General features: G+C 46.8%; 1 protein-coding gene and 1 long non-coding RNA gene across 3 annotated transcripts; one reads left to right on the top strand and one right to left on the bottom strand.

Moving 5' to 3' along the window:
* Positions 1-528: 528 nt before the first annotated feature.
* On the bottom strand, positions 529-18,019 carry CAP1 (cyclase associated actin cytoskeleton regulatory protein 1). 2 transcript variants are annotated; one of them, XM_048825786.2, is made up of 13 exons: positions 17,918-18,019; positions 11,112-11,224; positions 9,526-9,626; positions 8,705-8,782; positions 6,514-6,657; positions 6,345-6,430; positions 5,092-5,197; positions 4,793-4,970; positions 3,893-4,083; positions 3,532-3,655; positions 3,344-3,426; positions 2,673-2,816; positions 529-1,916 (listed from the first exon to the last, which is right to left on the bottom strand). In XM_048825786.2, the coding sequence occupies exons 2-13, from the start codon at positions 11,212-11,214 to the stop codon at positions 1,833-1,835; spliced, it is 1,422 nt and encodes a 473-aa protein (XP_048681743.1). In that variant the 5' UTR covers positions 11,215-11,224; positions 17,918-18,019; the 3' UTR covers positions 529-1,832. The 2 variants fall into 2 exon arrangements, with proteins under 2 accessions (XP_048681743.1, XP_048681744.1); XM_048825787.2 differs by having other exon boundaries at positions 11,112-11,237; positions 17,918-18,003.
* LOC142069604 (uncharacterized) lies at positions 4,081-7,720 on the top strand. Its single transcript, XR_012665520.1, has 2 exons — positions 4,081-4,311; positions 7,471-7,720. It is a non-coding gene; the product is annotated as an uncharacterized LOC142069604 (long non-coding RNA).
* Positions 18,020-26,499: the final 8,480 nt, after the last annotated feature.

The raw sequence follows: 26,499 nt of genomic DNA, 5'->3' as shown, positions 1-26,499 counted from the left end.
TTAGATAAGGTCCACAGAGTGAGGAGGACCACCACTTAGATTTAAGGATGTTTGTAGGGATAGGGGAGAAGACAAGGTTACAGCTGGGGGAAGGGGTGCTGGCTCATGGGAGGGAGTGGGTTATGGATTAAGTTTTCAAGGGTTATTAAAAGCTTTTTGATAGTTGTCAGCTGACTAGCTACTGTTTTGCACTGATTCAATGTCAATTCTCTTTATTAAAGAATGTTTTACAGCTGTCTAATGAGTTAAAGGATAACCTCTCTTACTGCCATACCCATGACAGATTCCCTTCCTCAGCAAGGGTGCTGGCAGCATGAATTTGAAAAAAAAAGGAGTGTTGGTGCTTCCCACTTAGTGTCTGGTCCTGCAATAAGCTTTGCACCCCCACACAATTCTAATCTAGTCACTAACATAGAGCCCCTTGAGCAGCAGGGGGTGGCGGTGGGGGGTGTCAATCTGCATTCTCAGCAAGAAGTTTCCTAGCTGCACTCCAATATTTCCCTTCTGAACAGCAAACAAGGGCTCGTGTAAGGAGCAGGTTGGCATGAACTTTATTCTATCTTTTGTATAATTTTAAGTACATAAGAAAGGTTTTTTCCACAAACCTCAGGAGAAGATGAGTACAAGTTACAGGACAATCTCAAAATAAAAAAAAAATTGCATATTTTGTGAGTTTCATCCTAGAGAAAAAACCATTGACAATGTACAGAGGAAATGCAGTCAGATCTGCTGATGCCACCAGAGACAGGGAAACACAAAGGTAAAGCATATGCAGCTCCCTTTACAGGTCAATGCAGGCCCTGGAAAAGAGGCTGCAAGCCTCCAGCAGAGCATAGAGCCAAGCAACAGGGGAAGGGGAGAGGCTGAGAACAGTGTCACATTCAATAGTAACTAAGCATGAGTGAGGATGAACGATGGAACTGACTTAGTCGAACTCTTGTTTACAAAACAAATACTGAATTTTGAATGAAGAAGCATCCCTCACTGGGAAGGAGAGATATGTTCAGAAGAACTGTCTTGGAAGACTGAACTTGAGTTCAGCTGCTTAGAAGGACCCCCTTGGGTGAAGATCCCTTTTGGAGAAGGGCTCATAAGGAAGTGGAAACTTCAGCTTCTAACCTTGGACAGACAGCAGAGTGGATCATTTACTCCAATGCAGTCTTCCGTGGCCCCTGTTTACTGCAAAGCTCCCCATCATGGCACAAAGAGAATTACACAGAGCAAATAGGAATGTTGAAAGGGAAACTCAAGGTGGAATGCTACACGCCCAGTCCTCAGCCTTTGGTCCAGCAAAGCCATTCCCCATATCTTGTTATGCCACTGACTGATTAGTACACATTGCTGGAGTTAGTAGCAGCTCCCAGTACCTTCTTGAAACACACCTGCCAGCTCAACTTACCAAGCTGGGAACTATGGACCCTGATAAGGACACCATTATGTCAATTCACAGGGGGACAACATTCCTTTCTCACATGAACAATTTGTCTGAAGATAACACAATACAAACCCATGGAACAATCTGAAGGCCAACCACCAATCCTGGCTCTGAAGTTCGCCAGGAGTCAGACGTAATTGATTGGTGTGGTTAAATCTGACAAGAGGGGGATGATGCACCTTCCTGCTGATAGATGCAGATGATCAACTGACCAGCCACCCTACACCAAATCCCAGCCCGAGGTATTTCAGTGAAGGCAGGTAGCTGTGTCTCTCAGGTAGAAGACAGAGAAGCAGTTTGAGAGCAGAAAGGTACAGGAAATCTAAGAGAATCATCTGAAAGCAGATTTGTCCCACAGCCAGGGCAAGGGGAGGCACAAGTCCCAATGCCATTCTGCTTAGCCAGCAATTTCCGTCACACTGGTAACCAGCTTCTGCCCATTCCACAGGGACTTGAACTGTTCAGGGATAGGGAACTCGTTCTGGAGGGTGAAAGAAATCTGTTGTGAAAAGTCTAGTCTTTCATATAAATCAGAGACTATTCCTGTCCCGCCTAGCCTGACAAACCTAGTGGCAGACAAAGAATCATTTTCACTGCGCTAGGAAGTTACTACCCTCTTTCTGTATTGCTCTTTAGTGTTTTGAGCACTACAGACATGTTGTTTGGGACACAGGCAAAAAGAATGGACAAAATTTGATTTAAAATCCAAATAAAGACCAAAAACTGGTTTGGGAAGTAGATGCTACATTTAGCAAGTCACAGCTTTTTTTAGAAGATTAAACTGAACAAGTCTAAAGTTAATATCACACTGTGTTACCATAGCCACATTTCATTCCTCACGGGACCTAGGAGGGTCGAGGGTTACTTCCAACAACAGTGTCTTCATAGTAAGTGCCATCTGGTTAGGAGCTAGCGAATTTGGCTTCAGAGAAGACAGATCAAGGGAAGACACCTACATCTTAAGTTTGATGGGTTTCAAGAATCCACCATGTAAGGGGTGGAATCTGGGGCAGTATCTAGATACCAGAGAAGGGCTCTATTGGCAGGTCATTCAATGAACATCCTTCGCTGGGAGGGGTTAGTTTTTGTCTCAGTAAGACAATGGAACAAGATGTGACCTGACGCGACACCATACTGCTTAATCGCTCTGATTCCTGCTGTTGATCAAGGCCCGCCCCTCTGTTCACTCCGCCCCTTACAGCTCTCTCCACTCATTTCAGGAAGAGGAAACACTTACAAAGTCACCACTCTCGGTGGGTATGAGGACGTTCATCTCTGAAGACTTGGCACTGACAATCTCACAGTCTAGGGAGCTCTTGCTCAGGTACACGTGGCATCCATCTGTCTTGTTGATGGAAATTGTTGGCACTTTACCCATTACCTAGTGAGGAAAACAGCAGGGAGGTGGTTACAGTAGCATCTGCTTATCCCAGGGAACCACTATAGTTCACTGTTTTATATTATCCTCCAGGGATTAAGTCTTCTACACTGAACTCTACCATATCTCCGGAGGGAAGCAAGTATTAACTTGGTTCCACGGAAGGCTAATGGAAGTTGAGCAACTTGCCCATCACCACAAATGGAATGTTGGGATAGAAATTAGAACAGACTCCTACCCTCAGCCCCTTGCTTTAGCTACTAGATTACACTGCCTTCCTTAGGGCGGATAATCCATCCAAAATCTATCCTCAGTATGAGGAGTTTGTTTTCCATTCTGCACGCCTGTTTAGACAGCTTGATTCAGCGCTGTTTGAAAACCCCTACATGGAGGGAGTTCGATGTGTTTTCTCAAGAGGCTTCATTAGCTTGTCCCCTGCAAAGTGAACCGCCAGATCTGTTAAGGCACCACAACATAATGCAGGGCAGAGTTCTATACAGTCAGTCACAAGGAGGGTTGTGGGTAATTACCTGAACTTTAATGTCCCTGCAGTTTATGATCTCCACGATGCCCACCACATCATCAAACACCAGACCTAGCTTCTTACAGTTATCTGCAGGGGAGAAAGAAAAGAGCTCATAGTACTACAACTCCCACTCCACAGCCCTCTGATGTGCCAGCATGCAGAAGGCCAGCCCATTTGGACCACAGCTCTTACCCACTGTGATGGAGTTGATTTTGCCCTTGATTTGGAGTGTACTGTTTGTGCAGTTGTATATATATGCTACCTGCTTCAGCTCTGTGTCACTGATCACCAGGTTGGAGGCTTTATCCTGGTTTTCCTGAAAAGGGGTGACAAATACCAGTTACTCTCGTTTCCCTAAAGAGCTACAGAGTGAAGCCTGGAGGTGTCATGTCACCTTCTCTCTTCTGAAGAATTCACAAGGCTTCAGAGAGGACTTGTTCCTTCAAGCTGACACCTTCTAGTTATTTCAAATGAAAGATGTTTGTGGGCCATCTTCTGCTATTGAATTCCCATCACTCTAGCAGCCGGTCTGGGCTGTCACATGGACACTCACCACTCTCCACTTCTTGCCCTCCAGCTCTAGCATTGCCGGTTCCTTCTTTGGGGACGATTTTTTGGGTTGGTTAGCTGCACAGGCGGGTTTTGGAGCGGTGAATGGTTTGGGTCCTGTTCGGACAGGGCCACCTTGATTCTTCAGCCCTGGGTTCTTGTGAGTCTTCATATCATCTGGAACATGTTTCAGGGCTACAAGAGAAACCACTGTTACTCCAGGCATCATTTGGTTGGATAATGCTAAGTTACTAGGTGTGCAAGATCCAAGTTTAACAAACACCAGAAGTCAGCAGCTATTACAATAGCAGTCTGCTGAATTCTGAGGACCCATAAAACAAGTTCTCTTCCTCAAGAGTTTATGATCTACATTGAACTGGGCAACATGAAAGATTGCTATGAAGAAAGGGACCTGGAGGAAAGGTAAGTGCTTTTAGCATTTAATGATATGAGATTGAGAGCTAGATTTTAAGAGTTATGTTTAGAACTAGAGCCAGAATTCCACAGCTGTTTCACTCTTTGTAGGGAATATACAAATCTAGGACCAAGTTTTCATGAGCTTTGTTTCACCCACATTTCACTGGGTCATTGAACGTGCAAATGGTAATTTGTGTACAGGTTTGCACATGCAAAATTCTCCTCCCCTACCTCCCAGCTCGTTTTTAAACTACAATATCCTAATCATGCTCTTTTGTGTATCTGATGTTCTAAGCAGCCCAAGCCCATTCATCCTGGCAACGCTATTAAGTAAGAGAACTCTTCCTGCATCCCAGAGGTAGCTTTTTAGGGTTTGCAGATAAGTGACCCAGAACCCCATGCAGACTTAACCTAGAACGTTTTCTTTTGTTGACCTACTAGCCAAATGGCTGCCCACCACCAGCCTTCAGTTGCCCAGTTTTCTTACCAGAGGTAATGCCTTCTCCCTGATTGATCTGGGCAAACAGTGCTGAGCGGGAAACAGAGTCATCTGAACCAGAGTTTGTGGGGCCTGGAGCAGGAGGGGGGGGAGGACCAGGTGGTGGAGGAGCAGCACCAGTTGGGGGTGCTGCAGGTGCATTGCCCATCTCTTTTGCTATAGGACCCTGTAAAAGATGCCCGAGAGGGAGTTAAACCTGAGTGATCACTACTTGCTGCAACAGTCCCCATAACATTAGATTCCCTAGGTTATGAAGTATTGATTGCCAACATACAGTCAGCACTCACCATTTTGCTCCAGGTCAGTCCAGTGGTGTGATACTCTTTGATGTATGCCTGCAGCTCTGCCCAGATACTCAGATAAGCTTTCACCCAGTCCACATGTTTCTTATCTCTAAGGGGACAAAGATAAACACAAGCTAAGTAGTGCAAGTTATTATCTAGGAAAGATCTGAAGCCATGTGGCTGTAACTGGATCCTTAAATTTCCCTGTCCCCTAGTTGGCAAAGATTATTTGGAGTTGAGTAGCAATACCAATGCAAGGAGAGAGCAAACGGCTACAATCCCCAGCCCTGAGGGCTACCGTGAGCAATTAGACAGTGGGGCGTTCGGGTCAGTAAGCCAGCCACTGTTGAATGCTAGCCCTCCGCACCTAGTCAGAGGTCCACAGACTGCAGAACAAAAACACCTGCAACAAACTAAACCCTACTGGGTGATGCTCAGTTGGCATAACATATTGGAAAGATGTCTTACTGCGTAGGGGAAAAAAGCTAAGAGGGTTTTTGGATGGAGTGAACACACGAGGGATGCCAATGCAATCGCTACCATCGATTTGCCCAATAGCGTAAAACTAAGAAAACCTGTCACAGTCTATACATTTTTGGGAACGTAGCTGTTTCCGAAGCTGAGGTGTATTAAACACACCCTGCCACTACTAAAGGAAAGGAGTGGTATTACGTTTACTAGGCAAGGCTTCAGGGGTGTTTTGGAGGGGTCATCTTTCTTGATGGTTCAGCTTGCATTAGGGCTTTGTTCACAGCTGTTTGATTTCCACACTCTAGAGATCAATTAAGGAGATAGGGCACGAGCTAGGACTTGGGAGACCCAGCTTCAATTCACTGCTCTGCTACAGACCTCTGGCAAGTCACTTACTCTCTGTGCCTCAGTTCCCCATCTGTACAATAGGGATAACAGCACTGCCTCACAGGAGCATTGGGAGGATAACTACATTAAAGACTGTGAAACACTTTGTGGTCTACTGATGAAAGGCTCGTACATAAGAGCTCGGTATTGTTTAACTTTAAGTGACTTGGCTGAAGCAGGCAGGGTTCTGTCAGGTTAAATGGTGCATTACCAGACCAGCACTGCAGATGCTGATCTCTGGAACCAAAGTATTCTATTATCTTAATCCTTCAGGACTGCATGCTAGGAGGGCCACATGCACCTCCACAGTTAGATCAAGGGACTGAAATTTCAGGACTGAAATTTCAGTATTCAGCTGTCTGCATCCCTCCCGCTTTGCAGAGTGAAGCTGAACCTACACATCTTTGTAGTCCTTGAGGACCCGGTTGGTGTAAAACATGGCTGCATCCGTCATTTCCTTCACATAGGGGCCAGGCTTTGGGGCCTAGAGAAGATACAACATATTAGAACCAGGGGCTGTTGCAGCAGCAATCCCGGACTCCCCCCACAACCCACTGTAGTCCTTACCATAGCCACCCAGCCCAGTGCCGGGATGCTCTCACTGACAGCTGATAGGTGATTGAACAGTTTGCTGCCACGATTTTTCTCCCGGAAGTTCTGCACCACCTGGATTTGCTCTGAAATGGGTTTCAGTAGCGTTGAGAAGTTATTCTGCAACACAGAAGGGGATGGATGGCAAACAGAGACAGCCATTCTTAGATGGATTCCAATTGGCACAAGCCTAAGCTACAGCTCTTGTACAAGCTTTGTATTGCCAGTATTCCAGTTACAGCCCCCGCCCCCCACGCTCCTCCTGTAGAGAAGTGAGAGTTTTGTGTTGGACTAGTGCTATGGAAGTAAGCCAGAAATTGTGACTAATGCGAAGCCAAGAGGCACTTTGAGACAAGTCTCATCAATAATGAAGACAGAAATATCCTTTTAGAGGTTCTGTAGTATTCAGATGCTTTTCAAATTGCTTTGCTGTCTTGGTTTACAGGTTCATTAAAACCCAAGTTGCTCCGCTATCTAAACTTGATAGGGTAAGTTAAAGAGAAAAAGAGTTGGACTTTCAATCAAGTTACTTCTGTGAATTCAATTCAGACCCTTAATTTTTTTTTTTATTCTTAAATATTCACAAAGCATCTTGCTCGGCGGTGTCTATTCAGAGATTTGGACATAGGAAATCAGTTGCTCAGAAGCAGCTTTCCCAGGTCATTTGGTTGGTCTGCTCTACTATAGGACAAACTTTAATAGCTTGAACTACATCAGAGATGGTCTTGTAGTAGTAGGATTTTATGTTTGTGCGGACAACCTCCTTTCCATCATACGTTGTGATCATACATCTCACTGTGTCAGCAGCAATACATATGGAGTATAGTATAGGCAGATTTTTTTTTTAAAAGTTCTTTAAGTGCAAAGAATGTTGTGTCTTTAAGAAGAGTCTGTTTGCGCTCTTCATTTCATTGTTCTTTCCTATCTGCTCAGGTGTAGACGGAAAGGAGGCCAGCTAGTTCTCTCGGACCACCAGCAAGTACTCCTGGCTACAGTTTGGGAAGCTCTGATCTAGAGCCAAGATCGGGGAAGGGATGCTTGAGTAAACAAGCTTCAGGGAGTTCAAGTATTTGGCATACGAAACAAGGATGTGCCTGCTCCAGAACTGACTAGAGACCCACAAGACATCATTTACAAAAAGCTATCTAGGAATTAAAGGCTACGAGTAAGCCACTCTAAACAAGGCTTCCTTGTCTCAGATCTGTTGAATTGGTAAATGGGTTCCTGCGCTGAAGGCCTTCTATGCAGACTTCTGTCCCCCAGGCAGTCTGGTTTAAGAGGGGAACAGAATCCTGAAGATGTACGGTGATACTGTACTTTGCAACGAAAGGGGAAGCAGCACAGAAATCCTGACACCCTGAAGTAGCATTAGCAGAAGTAGCAGTTGTCCCACTGGGACATTGCAAGGAAGGGCTAAGGTGCATAACATATCACTAGATACGTCGAGGTATAAGCAGAAGAAAACCAATGCATGCAGGATCAGACTCCCCTCCCAGTCAGAGAAGCTGCAGCATGGGGGACATTGTTGATCTGCATACTAAGGAAAACTGACCCTACAACTCTAGCCTTTATTTGGGTATCACAGCATCGAGCCAGACGCCTATGCTACCTAGGTAAGAATCTTCGGTGTAGTGCTGTGAGGACTTACGAACACTGTATAATCTAAGTATCATCAACTCAATTCCCAGCGCTGTTCCCATCTCACAGGTTCGGTTCTGTAATTCATGGCTTAACAAATAGGAACTGCATCTAGTATAGATGCCAAGTGAAATATGAGCCAAGTACAGGCTGGCAGGTATGAGAAGGAGCCACCTGTGCATTGTACAAGCTTAGGTAGTTATGGGAAATCCATAAAATACTCAGCATTTTCTACTAGTTTCAGTGAGTCTTGAGTCAGTTTCTGGAATTGGTTAGTCTCTAAGGTGCCACAAGTACTCCTTTTCTTTTTGTGAATACAGACTAACACTGCTGCTACTCTGAAACCTTTCTGGAACTAGACTCTGTGCAAGCTACTCTGATCAGAAGAGTGCTAACTCATTCCACTCCGGATAGGTTTCTTTAGGAGCAATTTTAAGGGCCCAGATTCCTCAGCTCTTGCTGTTTTCCTCCCGATTAGCCAAGACCTATGCAGCTCTGAGTGACCTACGTTAGGGTTCTCCAGACTTACGGCTGATGGCTGCTGACATTGCGATGAGGTCACCAGGAGAACCCTCTCAGTCATCAGGCCTGTATGGACCATTTCAGCCTTATAAGGAAGGGGGAAAAAAAAAATCAGTGATATATTGTTTACACAGACAAACAAGATGCTCCAGTGGTCAGTGTGCTAGCCTGGGATTCAGGAGATGCGGGTTCAATTCCCTGCTCATCACAGATGTTCTAAGTGACCTTGGGAAGTCACTTGGCCTCTCACTGTTTCAGTTCCCTATTTGTAAAATGCGGATAATATTGTTTCCCTACCTAATGGGGCATTCTAAAGATAAATATAGAAGAGATTGTGAGGTGGTCAAATACTATGATAATGGGGGCCATAGAACATAGCTAGATAGAACAATGTAACTACACATAGATATCAGGAGTATTTACAGGGACCAGTTCATCTTTTTGGCCTCCCTTGCATGGTTTAGTCATGAAGACAGCTGATTCTGGGCCATCTGGTCTGGTTTTCAATTTATACAACAGCCCCTATTCTTGGAGAGAAGTTCAATAGAAATTGATGAGTCAGGACAGACAAGACAAAAATTTACCAACACTGAAATTGGGCAGTTCTGCTCCCACTTAGAGGGATACACAATAGAGAGGTAGATGGAGATCTCCCATGGGTTATCAAGGGATCTACACCTGTGTTGAATCCTCCAATATTTGTACTTTGCTCTAGAGAATGGGGAAAGGGAGGCAAAGCTCAACCACTTCTCTTATTCAGCCCTTAAAAGTCTAGAGCAGCGGTCAGCCATATATTTACAACATGGGAAAAGAAAGCTAAATCCTTACATGTTTCTGAACGTCGCCACCAATGTCTTTGCTGATCTTCATATATTCTGCTACTGGACCAGCCAGGAGAGTGTCGAAAGCTTGAACGTACTCAGCTATTCCTGCGGAAACAGAACAGTGCGCAGTGTTAAGGGGCAGCAGATGGACTCAGACTGGAAGTATCCAGGAGTATTTTCAGCAAATGCTGCTACCCTCCTTACGCTGAAGTTTTGCGGAGCACTTTGTGAGTAGCATTGTGCAAGTCAGAGTGTACAGGAATCCCTCACTTAACATCCTCCCGGTTAACGTTGTTACGTTGCTGATCAATTAGAGAACTTGCTCGTTTAAAGTTGCACAATGCTCCTTTATAACGTTGTTTGGCAGTCGCCTGCTTTGGCCACTGCTTGCAGAAAGAGCAGCCCGTTGGAGCTAGCTGGTGGGAAATCAGGGAGGGTCAGCAGCCCGCCCCACCCCCTTGCACCCCCATCAGCCCCTGCTCCTCTAAATTCCCTGTGCAGCCGCCGCCCTAGGGCTATCAATTGCCAGGCAGTTCAGCTGTGCCTCCCCCCACTGCCATGTGCTGCTCCTGCCCTCTGCCTTGGAGCTGCTCTTGCCCTCTGCCTTGGAGCTGCTCTTGCTGGGCAGGCGGAGGGGGGAAGAGGGGTGCTAATGTCAGGGTGTCCCCCTCCGCTCCTGTACCCCCATCTCCACAGCGCGGAGGGTATGGGACAGGACAGGGCTCAGGATGGAGGGAACTTGCTGGCAGCAGCTGCTGTCTCAACTTGCTGATCTACTTAAAAAGGCAGTGTACTTAAGAGTAGGGTCAGCGTACTTAAAGGGGCAATGCGCATCTCACACACAAGGGTGTGTCTGTCTCTCTCTGCCATCCTGTCTCCCCTCCCTCCATTCGTGCTGCCTTGTAGAGTGTGAAGATACATTAACAACAATGGGAGTGCTAGTTCGTCATTTAGCAGCAAGGCATTCCCTGGGAAATATCCCACCCTCTTCCACACTCTGACTTCACCACCTCAACCAAGCTTCACAATCATCATTGCTGTGTACAGTATTAAATTATTTAAAACTTATACTGTGTGTGTGTATGTCTTTTGTCTAGCGAAAAAATGTCCCTGGAACCTACCCCCGCGTTTACATTAATTCTTATGGGGAAACTGGATTAGCTTAACATGGTTTCTCTTAAAGTAGCATTTTTCAGGAACATAACTACAGCGTTAAGCGAGGAATTACTGTATATGTGACACTGCTGCTAATCCTCAAGCATGCCGATGGATGCTGGTCTAAACGCACTTTTGCTTAAGAAAGAAGCAGCTTGGCTGTAAGGAGACAAGGGAAGCACTGCACCCACAGGAAGTTCTTGTTTTAACAGTACAGTAACCACAGGCCCCCCCTGCATTTGAGTGTATGTCGGCATGTTATCTGTGTGAAACTCACTTCCCCTCCTGGTACAGCTATTCAGGCTTACCCAACATCAGCTTGCACGCTCTGCAGAGCATCTTCCAGAATTGGTACTTTCAGTGTATAGTACAATCAACATCAGCCGTACAATGTGTTCAGTATTGATACAGGGATTTGCAGCAGAGGGTCCCTACCTTTGGAAGGGTCATCTCCATACATGCCAGGGCTTTGGGACACAGCTTCCAAGCGACCCACAGCCTTCTCCAACCGCTCAACCAGGCTTTGCATATCTGTCATTGCTCACCACCTGCAGAGACAGACTACTCACAATTACCTCCTCACGCACATCATCAGAATGCTCAATATTCTGATGGGCTTACTTAGCATTCTGAATGTTAGTCATTCCCCAGTCAGAGGGGGAATCTTATTCTAGCCTCACATCACCCAGTTTAGGCATTTTAGACTATATAGCATGCTTACCCATTGTTCAGATAACTCTTTTGATAGCCCAGCTGCCAGAACCCATCAGAGGGCTCCATTGGCCAATCCATAATGACCAAATAGTGTCTACTGCATGGCAATTCATAGCATATCCATATTAGACTGACAAGGAGAACGTTCAGATATTTTGTTGTTAAGTGCTCAGATACCATGGCGGTAGGGGAGGTATAAGACTGCATACAGAATACAGGAAAACGGACCACAGCTCTGATTATGACCATAACTGACTTGTAGTATGATTGCTATCAAAGGGTTGGTTCTTTTTCTACATGTGTAACGGCTTCGCTAGAAGAGTTAATTGCAGATAAGTTTCGGTGGTTTTGATTCTGCAAACACAGTTGAGGTGGCCACACCCACCCCTGAATTCCAAGACTCCAGCAATGTCTCAACCCACAGAATTAGCATGCTAAACCAAGACATTTCTGGCACAAGCCAAGACAAGCAGCTGCACAGGAGCAGAATGCGAAGCTGCTTCTGAAACAATGCGTCCCCTGTTAATACTTTCTATCTATCCTGGGGGAACTAGTCTCCCAGCGATGGACCAGGGTGATTTAGGCACATTAGTCATTTAAGCTTCTCATTTGGAGAAGTAAAATAAAACTTTCTATTAGCTCCTGCCTTGCTCAGCACCAGAGAGCTTCAGAGTTCACCCTCTGAACACTAACCCAAAGGGAATGCAGGGAAGGGTCAGCAAGCAGCCAGTCACACGCTTCCATCTTATCACCAGACATTAAGACATTTTGAAGCATGAATCACGATTGCAGCCTGAACACACAACTTCCTTTTTTTGCAGACGGCCTCCAGAGCTCAGAACCTTAACAGGAAGAATTTCATCTTCAGTCACTGGCTCTAACATACTCAAAAAGGAAATTAGATTTGTTTGGCTCTATTTAAAAAGCTGAGAATAGATCTGCCTTGTAAATCAAACTTAACTAGTTTTAACTAGTTTTGTTTTTTGTTTGCATGCCTCCCAAATCGTGCTATAAAATGTTTATTTTCCCCTGTCCCATGGAGGATCCAGCATTAGTCACAAGGAACACTGATGTCACTAGGAAAAACACGGTCACTTTCATCACTCTCTTCATATGAAGAACCAGCAAAAGAGCCACTGAAACACGAAGAAAGGAGGATGGGATGGGGGTGGAATAGGGGGAGGGGGATCTGATGCAATGTTCTACCCCAGCATATTTACTCAACTTCAGAGAGGAAGAGAGCAATTTCCCCCTTGGAACAGCCTCTCCTCTAGTTCACTATAGAAAGGTGATCAGCAGCTACTAGACAAGTTACAGCAAGAAAGAGTTTAGAGAAGTTTGAGGTGCCTGTGTGATGTTAATCACTAATGTAGGCAACATGATCAACTCTCGTCTATTTCCTAGGGTGCAGGATACCAAGCACAGGATCTCAGTGCTCTACCTCAGCAGGAGACCCCAGGTACACATGAATCCCACTCTGTACAACAAAGATGACAAGGTAGCTCTTGACTCCTCCCATCCCACCCTGTATTCCAGAAGGAACCAAAAAAAAAACAAACCCCAAACCTGCCATCAGTTGTAGATGCTGCACTCCAGAAACTCAGGGAAGTGAGTTCCATACATGTTTTAATGAAGCATGTTTCCAAAAGGATCTCAGGTTTACAGAACAGCGAGCAGACAAAGCTGCCATTCTGCACCACTGATCCCTACTCCAGTCCATATGGGGCTCTAATCTGATCAGATCATGTTACCCTGAGTGTCTGTCTGCATTTCAGATAGGGATTATGAATAACATGAAAGAACCCAGATGGAGGACAGTTTCCAGCCCAGAGGAATTCAACATGTTGCAGGCCTGTACACAGCGGAATGCACAACACCCCTCCCAGGCAAGCTGCTGAAACCAGAGCAATGTTACTAAAGATCCCGCAGAACTTCAGATGGACTCCCTCATTCCCACCACTGATCTGTCAGAATCTTCTTGGGCAGCTTGTAGCCTGTGCCAGGAAAACCCTACATGCATGGCATTTGCGGTCACTTCTGTGAACCTAGCACCACATGAAGATGAAATTAATTCACCATCTGTTTAGTTGAGACAGACACCCTCTGCATTAGGACGCAGCTTATAAAGTAATCACTTTGATTCTGCTGCCACTGCACCAAGTGACAATTGCTGGTGATGTGAACTCTGGAAGGAGTCTGCCACACTTCAGCCAGCCTTCACCAGAACTACATAGCATAGCTCACACTACTTGCTGTGCTCTCTCTTCTACCCTCCAGATGTAAATAGCATCAAGGTGCTATTTAAATAAAGAGACATCTCATTATACAGACAAGAATCATACTGATATTGATAAGAATAGAATCTGCAAACCAGAATCTAGAATTTTGTGAGGAAAAAAGATCGTACTATTGCACTGGTTGAGCAGTCATCTAATATAACGTGAAATGCTGAAACAAAATGTAATAAAATTATAGAATCCACGATTTATAGATTAATTTGGTTCTCTGAAGTTCTTTACTGCAATGAGATACAAACAAAACTGAGATTCCACTTTCTGTAACGGAGGGGTGATACAGATTGCAGTGGACAAAAATTATCTCTGTCTCAGTGTGTGTCCTGGATAACTTCAAAGTCTTTCTGAACTGAAATCTTAAATCAAACATCAGGGCTAGCCCTTCGGATAACCAAGAGTTTGAGGTTCAGAGGAGACTCCAACATTGGAGTTATATTCCAGAATTTAGGTTTAGGTCTTGTTTATATGGGAAGTTTTTCAGATGTTGTTGTTCTGTTAATAGTTACAAGTCAAGTCTTCAAGAACCAACTATAACTAGTTTCAGCTCTGTTAGCAGGCCAGTTAAGAACTCATGTTGAACCTCCACACTTTTCACTCTGGCGGAGAGATCAATCCACCTCCAGAGTATCTGAAAATATTTTTGGTTTTAAGCTACTTGCCAACATTAATTAATTTTCTCCGGCCCTGAAGGTAAACACACCCTGGCACAGACATAGGCCTTCCAACTATACCTAGCAATCTGCCCTGTACAGGACTCAAAACAATAAGAGGTATAACTGCTAATTAATCCAAGGAAAACAATACTGCACCGGAGGGAGTTTTCTATTTTGGGGAGTGTCAGTCAGGGATTGACAGTCTTTCCGATAACCAGACCAAGTCCAGTGCTTAGTAAAATGAACAGGTCCGGATATAATCTATATTGGTTTGGGGAAGTACTTCTAGCTTGGCAGATCAAGATACGAGATTTTAATGTTGTTGTCATCTGGTTTAATCATTTTTCAGTATAACTGAATGTTAGTTTTATAACCTCTCAATAGTCCCCCACATCTTAGATTTAGATGTGCACCTCTGCTCAGATTCACTTTTTGCAAAGTATGAGCAGTAGTGAGCCTCATGTTGCCAACAGCATTAAGAGTTCTTCCTGTTTCCACAGTCCTGAGGAGCTAAGATGGGACAATTTCTCAATTAAGATGAGAAAATAAAAGACTAAGTTGACACTCTCAGCTGACCTCCTGGGAGGTTTCATACTACTTCCGAGATCTGTATCTTCTAAAAGCTTAAGAATCTGTTTCTAACTAGCTGTTCAGTACACCATTTGAATCAGGCTTTACTTGAAGGAGAGCAAGACAGTAATCAGAGTGACTGATTTAGGGTCTGATGCATCTTGGGAGTTGCCAGGCCTAGCAGTGAATACACTGCTACTGCTAGTCCCTGATTGCTGCCAAGACACAAGGTTCTCTAGTCTAAATACTTTTTGACATTGGTCCTGGAATTAAGATATTTAGGGCCAATATCTCAGAATTACAACTTTTTATTTCGGATTTAGAAAGTTATCCCATACTGATATTCTGTTAGATAAAAGAGATAAAGTCAACCATCTATTTGGATCCTATTCAGCACTCCTGAGTAACAACTTCCACCGAAGTCACTAGAAGTTTTACCTGAATAAAAAGTGCCAAACACACTTCTTAGAAAGAAGTTGTGTTAATAGAGTGAAGTGACTCTGAAGGAATCTTTGTTCACTAGAATTACCTGGAATACAAGATTTGCACTTGTCGAGTATCTTGCTACGTTTCCTGTCAGGGTGAATAGTCTAGCACAGATTCCCTCTTTTTAAAATCGGAGTACGTAACCTACACCTAATCTTACAAATAATTTGGAACCTCAACATTTAAGCTAGTTAAATTTTGCATCACGGATCCAGGACCGAAGGAGTTCTGAATATGCTTCCTTGGGTAGAGATTGCTTTGTTTAAAGCTGATAAACCATGGACACAAAAGGCTCCTTAGAAGTTGAGAAGTATTCTAGAGTCCTCAAAATCACAAAAAAATCCATTTTAACTTTTCTCCCATTTGATTTTCTGAGAGAAGAATGTTAACTTTTGTTACAACAGGACAGAGTGCTTTTCCCAGGTTAATTTCCTACAATCCAGTCCTTCATTCCCATGTGTATCTAATCCAGATGTTGGCAACTTCTAGCATGGTACCAGAAGCTGGCATGACAAATCCTGAGTTTTAGCACAGAAGAGCCACTGCTCCAATTTTATGTGACAGTGGAGCAGCATAGTGAAGACATGATGATCAGTTGCATTTTGATCATGAAACTGAGATATCAATTTCACTGTGAAACAGAAGGGTGAGAGGAGAAAACAGCAGTACAGAGAACAAGAGAAAAGGAACATCAGAGTGACATGTAGAGAGGCACCAGTGGTTTGATGTAGCTGGCCTGTCCTTATTAAAGGAAAATTCTTCCGGCACTGCAGTACTAAGACATATGCAGTACTGTAGTTCGAATTTGGACACAGTGCCCAAGTTCACCTCTCATGTCTGAATGAGTCATTGAGGAGACACCAATCTCTTTAGTCTACACCTCTGGTTTGCTTTCTAATATGTCAATCTATCACACTACACATCTGCAGAAAGATGAACAGGCATGTGAAATGCCCAGCTTTCAGTTTAATGACTATAGGTCAACAGGTTTCAGAGTAACAGCCGTGTTAGTCTGTATTCGCAAAAAGAAAAGGAGTACTTGTGGCACCGATGAAGTGAGCTGTAGCTCACGAAAGCTCATGCTCAAATAAATTGGTTAGTCTCTAAGGTGCCACAAGTACTCCTTTTCTTTTTATAGGTCAACAGTGAAGAACTGGCATTCAGAAGAACTAAAGACAAGTTTCAGAGTAGCAGCTGTGTTAGTCTGTATTCGCAAAAAGAAAAGGAGTGCTTGTGGCACCTTAGAGACTAACAAATTTATTTGAGCATAAGCTTTCGTGAGCTACAGCTCACTTCATTGGATGCATTCAGTGGAAAATACAGTGGGGAAATTTATATACATAGAGAACACGAAAAGAACTAAAGTGAAATCGAGCAGGGCAGAATGGGATCACCGCTTTCTAGATTTTGAGCCAGATTTCACACAAGGTTTTCACTAGAGGATTTTTTCACCATCATTTATATTTACTCTTACTTCAATTCACAGAACAGTGCTAAATGGAGGAAATCAGACCTACACTGTTAGAGCTCTACAGCACTTTACACTGGTATAGTAAGCCTTCCACGTGAGGACTGAAAAATGCTTTATGAATACACACAAATTTAGCAACTCCCCTGCAAAGTACTTGGATCTACTTATTTCAGTAACAGTCAAAAGGATGCACTCTTCCTGTTAAGCTCAGATTGACAACAGAAGTGTTGCTTACTGCCAACCGTAAGGGCAGGAAGTTGTCAGAGAAGCCCAAACCTCTTTTCCTGACTTAACGGATGACATCTGTAAGTAAGAGTCTTTATTAAACTGACCATAGCAAGAGAACAACACTTATGAATATTTGTTACTTATTGAATAGTTAAGTGACCCTGTTTAACTTTGTTTTGTTTCTAGAGTAGCAGATTCACACACACAACCACCCTCCCACTTCCATGCAAGCCCCTTTAGTCAGAGAAAGCAGCTCATATGACGACTAAACAGAAGTATTTCCCCTAAAATGATATTCCCAATGAAGCTTCATCAATTCTTAATGTGTGGCTAGAGAAATCTGCTCAGAGAAGCACCTTTGGTTTGGGACAGAGAGTCCTAATCTCCTTGTCTCCCCCCCCGCCCCCATGGACCTGGGGGCGGGCCCTGCTCCCCCACCCCCTCAGGCACCTTCCCCCCCCCTGCCCCCATGGGCCTGGGGGCGGGCCCTGCTCCCCCACCCCCTCAGGCACCGTCCCCCCCAATGGACCTGGGGGCGGCCCCTGCTCCCCCACCCCCTCAGGCACCTTCCGCCCCTCCCCATGGACCTGGGGGCGGCCCCTGCTCCCCCCCCCACACTCAGGCACCCCCCACCCCGGCGCACCCCTGCCCCCCGCAGCCCGGCTGCTCACGCTGCCCCAGCTCTAGGAGACCCGAGGCCGGCCCCTGCCTGAGCCAAGGCAGCCGAGTGCCCCAGGCTGGGGGGGAGGGGGGGGCTCTGACCCGCGGCCCCCGCACCCTGCCCGGGCGGGGCCCCCCAGCCCTGCCGCTCCCTCCCTCACTCACCTCTGCTCCGCTCGCTGCTCCCTCCGCTTCCGCCTGCAGACCCCGCCCAGCAGCCCCCACGCCGCACGCCACTTCCGGCCTCCGGCCGCACCGGAACTACGCGCCGGGGGCGGGCCGGAGGAGGACCACGCCCCTCTCCGGGAAGGCGGCTCGGGATTGGCCAATGAGATGGGGCGTGGTCGGTGGGGGGGGTTACCGCTCCAGTTCCAGGAGGAGGGGGTGGTGTTTATAGACTAAGCCCCCGGGGGGTGGGGTCTGAGATGGCGGGGCTACAGGCTTTCTCCCTCCCGGGGGTGGGGTCTGAGGTGGGTGGGGGCTACACGCTGAGCCCCCCCAGGGGGTGGGGTCTGAGCTGGGGGGGCTAGAGCATGGGACCCCCCCTGGGGTGGGGTCTGAGGTTGGTAGGGGCTACAGGCTGGGCCCCCCCGGGATAGGATCTGAGGTGGGTGGGGGCTACAGGCTGGGCCCCCCCAGGGGGTGGGGTCTGAGCTGGGGGGGGGCTATAGCATGGGACCCCCCTGGGGTGGGGTCTGAGGTTGGTAGGGGCTACAGGCTGGGCCCCCCCGGGATGGGATCTGAGGTGGGTGGGGGCTACAGGCTGGGCCCCCCCAGGGGGTGGGGTCTGAGCTGGGGGGGGCTATAGCATGGGACCCCCCCGAGGGTGGGGTCTGAGGTGGGTGGGGGCTACAGGCTGGGCCCCCCCAGGGGGTGGGGTCTGAGCTGGGGGGGGCTATAGCATGGGACCCCCCCGGGGGTGGGGTCTGAGGTGGGTGGGGGCTACAGGCTGGGCCCCCCCGAGATGGGATCTGAGGTGGGTGGGGGCTACAGGCTGGGCCCCCCCAGGGGGTGGGGTCTGAGCTGGGGGGCTATAGCATGGGACCTTCCAGGGGGTGGGGTCTGAGCTGTGATCTACAGGGAAATGCCTAGAAAGACTCTTGATGATAATGACAAAAGATGTTCCCCTAACCACCTGTGCCTGGGGAAGGAAATCATTTCCTAACCCATCTCAGGCCAAAAGCAGCAAGTCATATTACAGATGGAACTCAGGGAAGTAGGCAAGTAAAACGTCACCCGGTGAGCTGGGCTTAGTCTGAAGCAAATTCAGGGACAGTGGTAGGAAACCCAGAGAAGCTCTTTTTTATTACCATATGTGTTACCTTAACGATCCTCTGCTCCCCCATATTGATGGTGCAGGGAGAGCATGGGGGTTTGCTTGCCCCTGGGGTTCATTCCCCTTCTCTTGGTGCAGCTAAATCTTCCCTTTTATTGCTTGCTCATAATTATACTTCTGATGAGCAAATACTTTTGGCCTTTGGAATGCACTGCATTACACCAAATGTCTGGTAACGGAGAAATATTTTCCAGAGGGAGGCAGCCCCTATACTCCCGACAAGTCTCTTTTATTCTTGTAGCTGTAAAGTGCTATGCATGCTAGTGGCACTGTTGTAACTCATCACACATGGAACTTATAGAACACCTTTCAGCTGAGGATCTCCAAGGGAGGATAAATAGTTATCCCTGCTTTATAGATGGGGAAACTGAGTCAGAGAGGTCAAGTGAAATCACATAGTGAGTCAGGAATACAACAGGGGAGTTTACCCTGTTCATACCCTGCAAATTGCTCTGTCTGAGCATTGCCCTTCTGTGATACATTCCCAGCTGCTTCTTCAAGTCAAGGCTTTAGAGGAGGAGATGGAACTGTTTTTAAGCCTCATTCTTGTGCACGAGGGGAAAAATATCCAGCATCTACAACACCACTGGGACACATTGGTGGAAGGGAGGGGAAGGAGGAGAAAAACCAGTGAGATCTGCTGACTTTACCACAGCTTCCTGTCCTCTGCTCTTTGTTACCATAGATGGTAATGTCTGGTGTAGTAGCCTCCCAGCAGAGTGGAAACTGTAAAGGAGCCACCGTATTGCTCCCTCAGAGCTCCTAAATTGGACTGGACATCAGCGCTCAGCCTCCAGGATGCTTGAGTGGTGGTGGGGGAAGCAAGGGGGTTAGATTTGTTTTATTCCTAGGAATTAAGGGATTGACAGTATGTGTGTCCTGTCAATGTGATTATACTGACATCTAGTGATGTATTTCAGACCTGACTAACTGAATTGATAATCCTGGGGAGTGATAATGAGGATCAGAGCCTTTCTTTAGGTTGCCAGTTTACATCCAGCCCAGCTCAGTAGAGACCAAAACCTGTTTCTGTTTGGCAGCCACGTGAAATGAGTTGGGGGAGGGACTCAGTCCAGATCCTAGTGGGACAGCGGTTCATATTCCACTTGGCCCCATCACATCTGGCACGTCTGGGGTCCCTTGTTGGCAGTCTCAGCAGAAAGTCTGAAGACTGATCGGGACATGAAATTTGAACTCCCGTCTCATCCCTAGAGGTCTTTCTTTGCAGTCAGAGTTGAGGTCCGTGGGGAAGTTTTCAGTGCAGCTGCCCACGCTGTACCTGTCTGATGAATAAAGGGAGGTGTTCATTCTCCAGAGCTGTCACGCGAGCCACCTTGCACTGCTTACTTCACACACTGTGTTTAAAAAAGCCTTTTACACGGGGATGACCCTGCTGCTGTCTGATGCATTTTCTCTACTTCTCTTCCCCCACCTTTACTGACTGAAGATGTTTGCACTAAAACCTTATCTTTGTTTATCTGCTCCTTGCTGCTTGTCACTCCTCTGTCTGCCGAGTGGTAAGGCATTTCCATAGGGGACCAATTAGCCTGACACAAATAGGAATTGGAAGCTGAGCTTCCAATAATAATAATTAATAATAACTTACATTTCCGTATGGCTTCTCTTTTCAAAGCATTTTACAAATTATACAGCTAGGAATCCTTCCCTCCTAGCACTGATGTGCCGTCACTTCTAGAGTTGAGCAGGGTGATTAGTCACAGCAGCAAAGGATAGAAGAAAATTTTAGCTAAGGGGCAGCCAGGCTTCTGATGTGAAGACAGAGGAAATTGGCCTGACAGCACAGATCCCCTACCATCCAAGAAAGCTGCTCTTGTAGGAGAAGCACTGGGGATGGGAAAGAAAGGAACTGGAACAGAGGAGCCAGGTAAGGCATGTAGAGCAAGGAGAGAGGGTATGAGAGGAAATGGGGAGCTGGCTTTCAGGTACTTTGGAATGAATGGACACTGGATGATTGCTGCAGATTGGTGTTAATGTCTTGCAGTAACTTTTGCTTGTGACTGGTGGGTCCGGTGACGCCGGTTCACTTGGTGCAGCCACCCAAGAATTGCTACCACCATTGAACAATAAGGGTGGAACAAAGGCTAGTTTCTACCTGGTAAATCTTAGCCTTTTAATAGCTCCCTGGCTGTTCCCTAAAAGCAGGAGTTGCCACCTATTCACCACCCATATTTGTCTGTCTGTCTAACTGGTTGGATCTAAACCCATTCATCCCTCACCACAGTATTTCAGTGCCAACAGGCAAGACCAATAGTCCATGTAGTGCAATATCCTATCTCCAGCACTGGCTAATGCCCAAAGTTTTGGAGACAGTGAATCCCCTCCCCAGTAATGCAGCTGGCTAATTGTTGCATTATCCCTATTCTATCCCATTTTGGGGATGAGGAGATTTCTTCCTGAGCGTAGCTGGTTATCATCACATGTCCTGAAGCATCAGGGTAGATGCTCATTGCTATCCTAGCCGACGTGCTTGTAGCTACTGCTCTTATCCATACCCTTTTCTAAGCCTGGCTAAAATCAATAATGTCCTGCAGAGCAAGATTCAAAGCCTCTCCCATCTGGCAGCCCCTCCCCCATGCCTCCAATCATTGGAATTGCTCTTCTCCGCACCTCTTCTATTTCTGCTCTGTCCTTTCTGCCTTGACTACTATCTTGGCTAACTATCCATTGCTCCTTTGTCTTGGAAAAACCTAGTTGTTAGGTGACGCCAAGTCTAAAGCTCTGCTCATACTGGGGGCAGAACTGGGCCTGACAGATCATTTCCCAATATAATTGTAACTAGCTTGAGTTCATTGTGGATGGGGCCTTGCTAAAGCAATAGCCCTTATCACACCTTCAAAGCACTTTATTGTCTTGTATTAAGTGCAGTATTCCATTACATCTTCATCCTCGGAGCACTTCACAAACAGGAACTAATCTTCTCAACAGGCACTGAAGTAGGCCGCACATATGCAGATAGGGAAAATGCCCCAGGGTGATTGACTTACCCAAAGTGCCCCATTGGGTAAGAGCTGGACCTAGAACTCGGGAATGCATTACTCCAAGTCACCTGCCGCGGTCATTTGACCATGGTTTGCTCATAGGGGCCTCCCAGCCCAGGTAGAGAGAAGGTGGTGGCTCTGCTCCACCTAATGCACTAAAAATAGCTGTCTGGATGCAGGCTGGGAGGCATGCTGCATTGTAGATCTACTCTAAGAAACCTTTTCAAACATATGTATGACCACATCATGGTCAAATGGCCCAAGCACGTGTCTGCCCACCCAGGTCCCACGCTGGGAGGTGCGCTCCCTGCTGCAGTGTAGCCATACCCTTATTGACATGGTCTGATGTGCTAACAGGCCTGACTCTCACTCCAACCAGCCAAAGGTTAATAAGGATTTTATTCTGAGCTGCATCCGAAACAGATTGTCTTCTACCTCCAGGCACCACCCCAGACTATCATCTCAGAGGCACCTCCATTTACATCCCAGTGCTTCTTTTTCGTTAGCAATGACTGGAGACTGCCAAGCCGTGGCATGTGGCTACAGCTAACATCATGACCACTCTTGATTTCGATATCATTTTAGGATTTCGGGGGGTGGGGGGATGGAAACCTTCCCCAGATGGATTTTTGCTTTGAGATTTGTAACCACTTTAATGGTTCCAGATGGACAGTCCTGGAGTCTACAGCTAAACCTACGGGCTGTACGGCACATGGGCAGTGCCGGTGCTGGTTTCCTTGCCTTGCCAATGTGTGCCTCAACCATCAGGGACGGCTCCTGGAGGTGAAGGGAGAGCACAGCCTCTTTACTGAGACTGCCAGCGAGGGTGCTAATTAGTGCCAGTTGGGATGGCAGTGTCTGTGACATCGACCCTTGAATCATAGAATCATAGAATATCAGGGTTGGAAGGGACCTCAGGAGGTCATCTAACTGGACTGAGCCCTTGCCATTGACTCCTGTCACTACAGCCACTGGTCACCCACTAGGCAGTAACTTCTCTTCCGTACTGGTCCTTATACTGCCCTCATCACTAGTATCTGAGGCTCACATCCTCTGACTCCCATTGATGGGCATTAGGCACCTAAACACCATTGAGGAAATGGGCCTAAGCCTAATAGTGGATTAAGCAACATGGCTGACGTGTCATGTGAAGTTGGTTCTCTCTTATCCTCTCCCCAGGGTCACCACTGAGCTAGACTAGACTCAACCGCCCGGCAGCCTAGAAGTGAATGGCTTGCGCTCCCCTCCAAGGCCTCCTAAGCTACTCTCCTCCCCAGTCCACTGGCGTTCCGGAGGGCACCTTCGGGTTTCACTGCAGATCGCCCGCCCGATGAGGCCTTCTCCCCGTTTACTACGTCACTATCAGTAAGGTAAGAAAAGCGCGCAAGCAGGAAGTGTCTCTGAAATGGCCTTGTCAGGCTGGCAAGGTGGGGGAGGTAATAGCGGTCACTGGACCACTTTCTGTTGGTGAAAGAGACAGGCCTTCATGCTACATGGAGGCCCAAAGAAGAGCTCGAAAGCTTCTTTCTCTCACCAAAGGAAGTTGATCCAGTAAAAGCTGTTACCTCCCCCACCTTGCCTCTCGAATATCCTGGGACCAACGTGGCTACAACACCACAGCAAACCACTCATACCGGGATGTTCCACTGGCAGCTTGGACAGAGAGTCCAGGACAGTAGACAGCTCAAGCCCATGTTCTAGTTAATTTTACATGGGGCTTTGCAACACACATACACTCACCGCTGCCGTTATAGATGCCATTTCCTGTTGCTCCAGCAGGTGGTACAATTTCTTTAATAGTTGCACTTGTCGTTTTTTAACTGAATAAGAGGCTTTTGCTCTCTGGGGCTTGTTTGGGTTTGTTTTGGATTTTTTTAAACTCACCGTTAATTGAATTGTTTCTCCACCTGCGAGATGCTGTTGGAAGTTTTGGTATCTGTTTAGACTCATCCAAAACCAGGCCAGCCCTTGCAACCGGGAGATCATTGCGGGCGTGGCTGAGACGGACAATTGCACAGAGCAGTCAAAGGAGTGTCGAGCATTTTAATTCTCGGTAGCCTTCCCTATGGTCAGCCTTGCTAGAAGACAGAAGAATAGTGCCCAACCCTGCAGCAATGTGGTCCTGAACATACTGCACCTTGTGATCATGTTAATAGGCCATTTGTATTATTCGGTGATAAATAGCATCAGCATGTCTCTTGCTTTAAAAAAATAAAAGGCTGCAGATTGGGCAGTGAAAAGCCCTGTAGGACAGGTACAATAAAGGCAGCAGAAGGGCAGGCTTCCCCACAGCGCCTTGTCAATGAGTCTCGGCTGTGATCTAGGGTGAGGGGAGGTTAGTTCAGTCTCCAAGGTCTGTACGGTTCTGGGCCGCTGCTGAGTCGACAAGTGGGCTAGGTAGGTGCTGATCATGGTGATGGGTTGTGCATTGTGGGCTTCTCTCACCTGGTTTAAATCATCTGGCTTCTAACCAGCCCTTGTAGGAGCTTGGCTACCATTCATATTAAGGCACCTTGCAAATCTTAGGGACACCCTGGCACTTTCATCTTCTTTCTCCTCTTTCTGTGGCTTTCCCTACGCTAGCAGACTCCGCAGCTGCCGTTCGTTGCGGTAGGGTTAGACAACACAGTGGTTAAACACAAACAGCCTGACTACACTACACTTCCCCCCACCCTTGCGACTGATGATGGCGTGACACTAGTGATGAGCTACAGCAATGGACTAAGCTAGCACTGATGCAATCTGAGATCTGCCTGTCACCACCTCCAGATCGCTGTCAGAGCTCATTCTTCTGCTGAGAAAAAACACCAATTACCATCAATCAGAAAAAGGCATGCTTATTCCAGAACACGTGTCCACAGGGGGAACTATTCTGGTTCCTTTCCCCAAGTAGGCAAACCTTCATTTAAGCTTCAACTTGTTTCTGTCTCAGTCCCCACTTTTGGGATGAGTCATTCCCCCTTGCCCTTTCAACAAGATAGAACAGTCTTCACCTCCAATCTTAAAGTCTTAAATTGATATTTGGTGCTTTTCTTAAAGCCCCAGCTCCTGGAGGCATGCAAGAATCTCAGCTTTCATTTAAAAAAAATAAAAAGATTTCTGTCCCTCTTGGTTGCAGATAACAGCTTGAAAACATGGCTTGAGTATGACCCTAACGGCTCAGAAACCAGAAAACAAAGAAAAAGGCTCCCAAACTATGATTTAAAAAAAAACAACCACCACCACCACCATCTGAGGAGAGTCTTTAAAAAAATCTCACGCTTTTTGAGCCAATCTTGTGATTTTTGAATGCTTGGGGTTGGCAATGCTGTTAAAGTGTTCCACCCCAGATATGGTTGCACTTTGGTGCTGGGTGAAGTAATCCCTAATTAACCTAGCGCGAAGGGGTGCTGTGGGGTTGACGATTGTTTGAAAAGTTCTTGAGTGGCCACTGACCTTCTGCTGCGAGATAACCTATCAAGCTTATCAGTGTTGCTTTGGATTTCCCCATTAGCACGTTGCGTATTACTATAGATAACGAGCATCTTGCCAGGCTTCGGACTCGCGACAAAGAAAGGGGCTCTGTAGGGTCAGTCCCAAACACCCTGTTCTCTTTCTCTGCCCTGCCCATCCTTTCTAGGGTGTGTGGGGGAGCCACATGGGCTTGGGCAGGGAACTGTCTGTTACTATGAACCCCTTCAGATTAGGGGCAAAGAGTCCTGTGGCACCTTATAGACTAAACAGACGTATTGGAGCATAAGCTTTCGTGGGCGAATACCCACTTCGGCGGAGGCATGTAGTAGAAATTTCCAGAGGCAGGTATAAATATGCAAGCAAGACTCAGACTAGGGATAACGAGGTGCCCCATGGGTGATTGAGCCATGACTTCTGTTATGTGCCATATGGGGCCCCAGGTGTGGTGCTCCGGGGGCTAAGCAGATGGGGCACTGCTAAGCTCTTTCTCAACAGTAAGTTGGGTGTAAACTCAGACATCATTAAACGCTTGTTCTTTTTCCTTGGGAGCCATTGGGAACCAGCAGCCCATGGCCTGGCAGGTGCTGGGAGACTGCCTGTAAGGAAACTGGGTGGGGGGTTTCTAAGAAGGAAAGGTGCAGGGGAAATATCCAGCTTCTATTTGACATCTTAGTACAGCAAATAACTCCCTGGCCTGGGAGAAGCCTCAGAACCACAGAGCAGAGGGTGCGACAGAATTTGTGCTTTATCCTACGTTCAGAGCAGGGCGAGAAAGTGGCCAGTTATTAAAGTGAAAGCCTGGGAGCGAAATCATACCTCAGCCAAGCTGGGCGGGGAGAGGAGATGAGATCAGGGGGTCCCTGCCACTGTGAAGACAGGCTCCAAGGGGAGCAGGATGGTAGATCACTGAGAACTGCCTGGCTATCTTCCTCAACAATTGCTCTCCCCCAGCTCTTCTA

This window comes from Caretta caretta, chromosome 19 (genome assembly GCF_965140235.1).
Source record: "Caretta caretta isolate rCarCar2 chromosome 19, rCarCar1.hap1, whole genome shotgun sequence".
Lineage (NCBI taxonomy): Eukaryota > Metazoa > Chordata > Testudines > Cheloniidae > Caretta > Caretta caretta.
The sequence above is the reverse complement of the archived record's forward strand: the minus strand, read 5'-3'. Positions and strand labels throughout refer to the sequence as shown.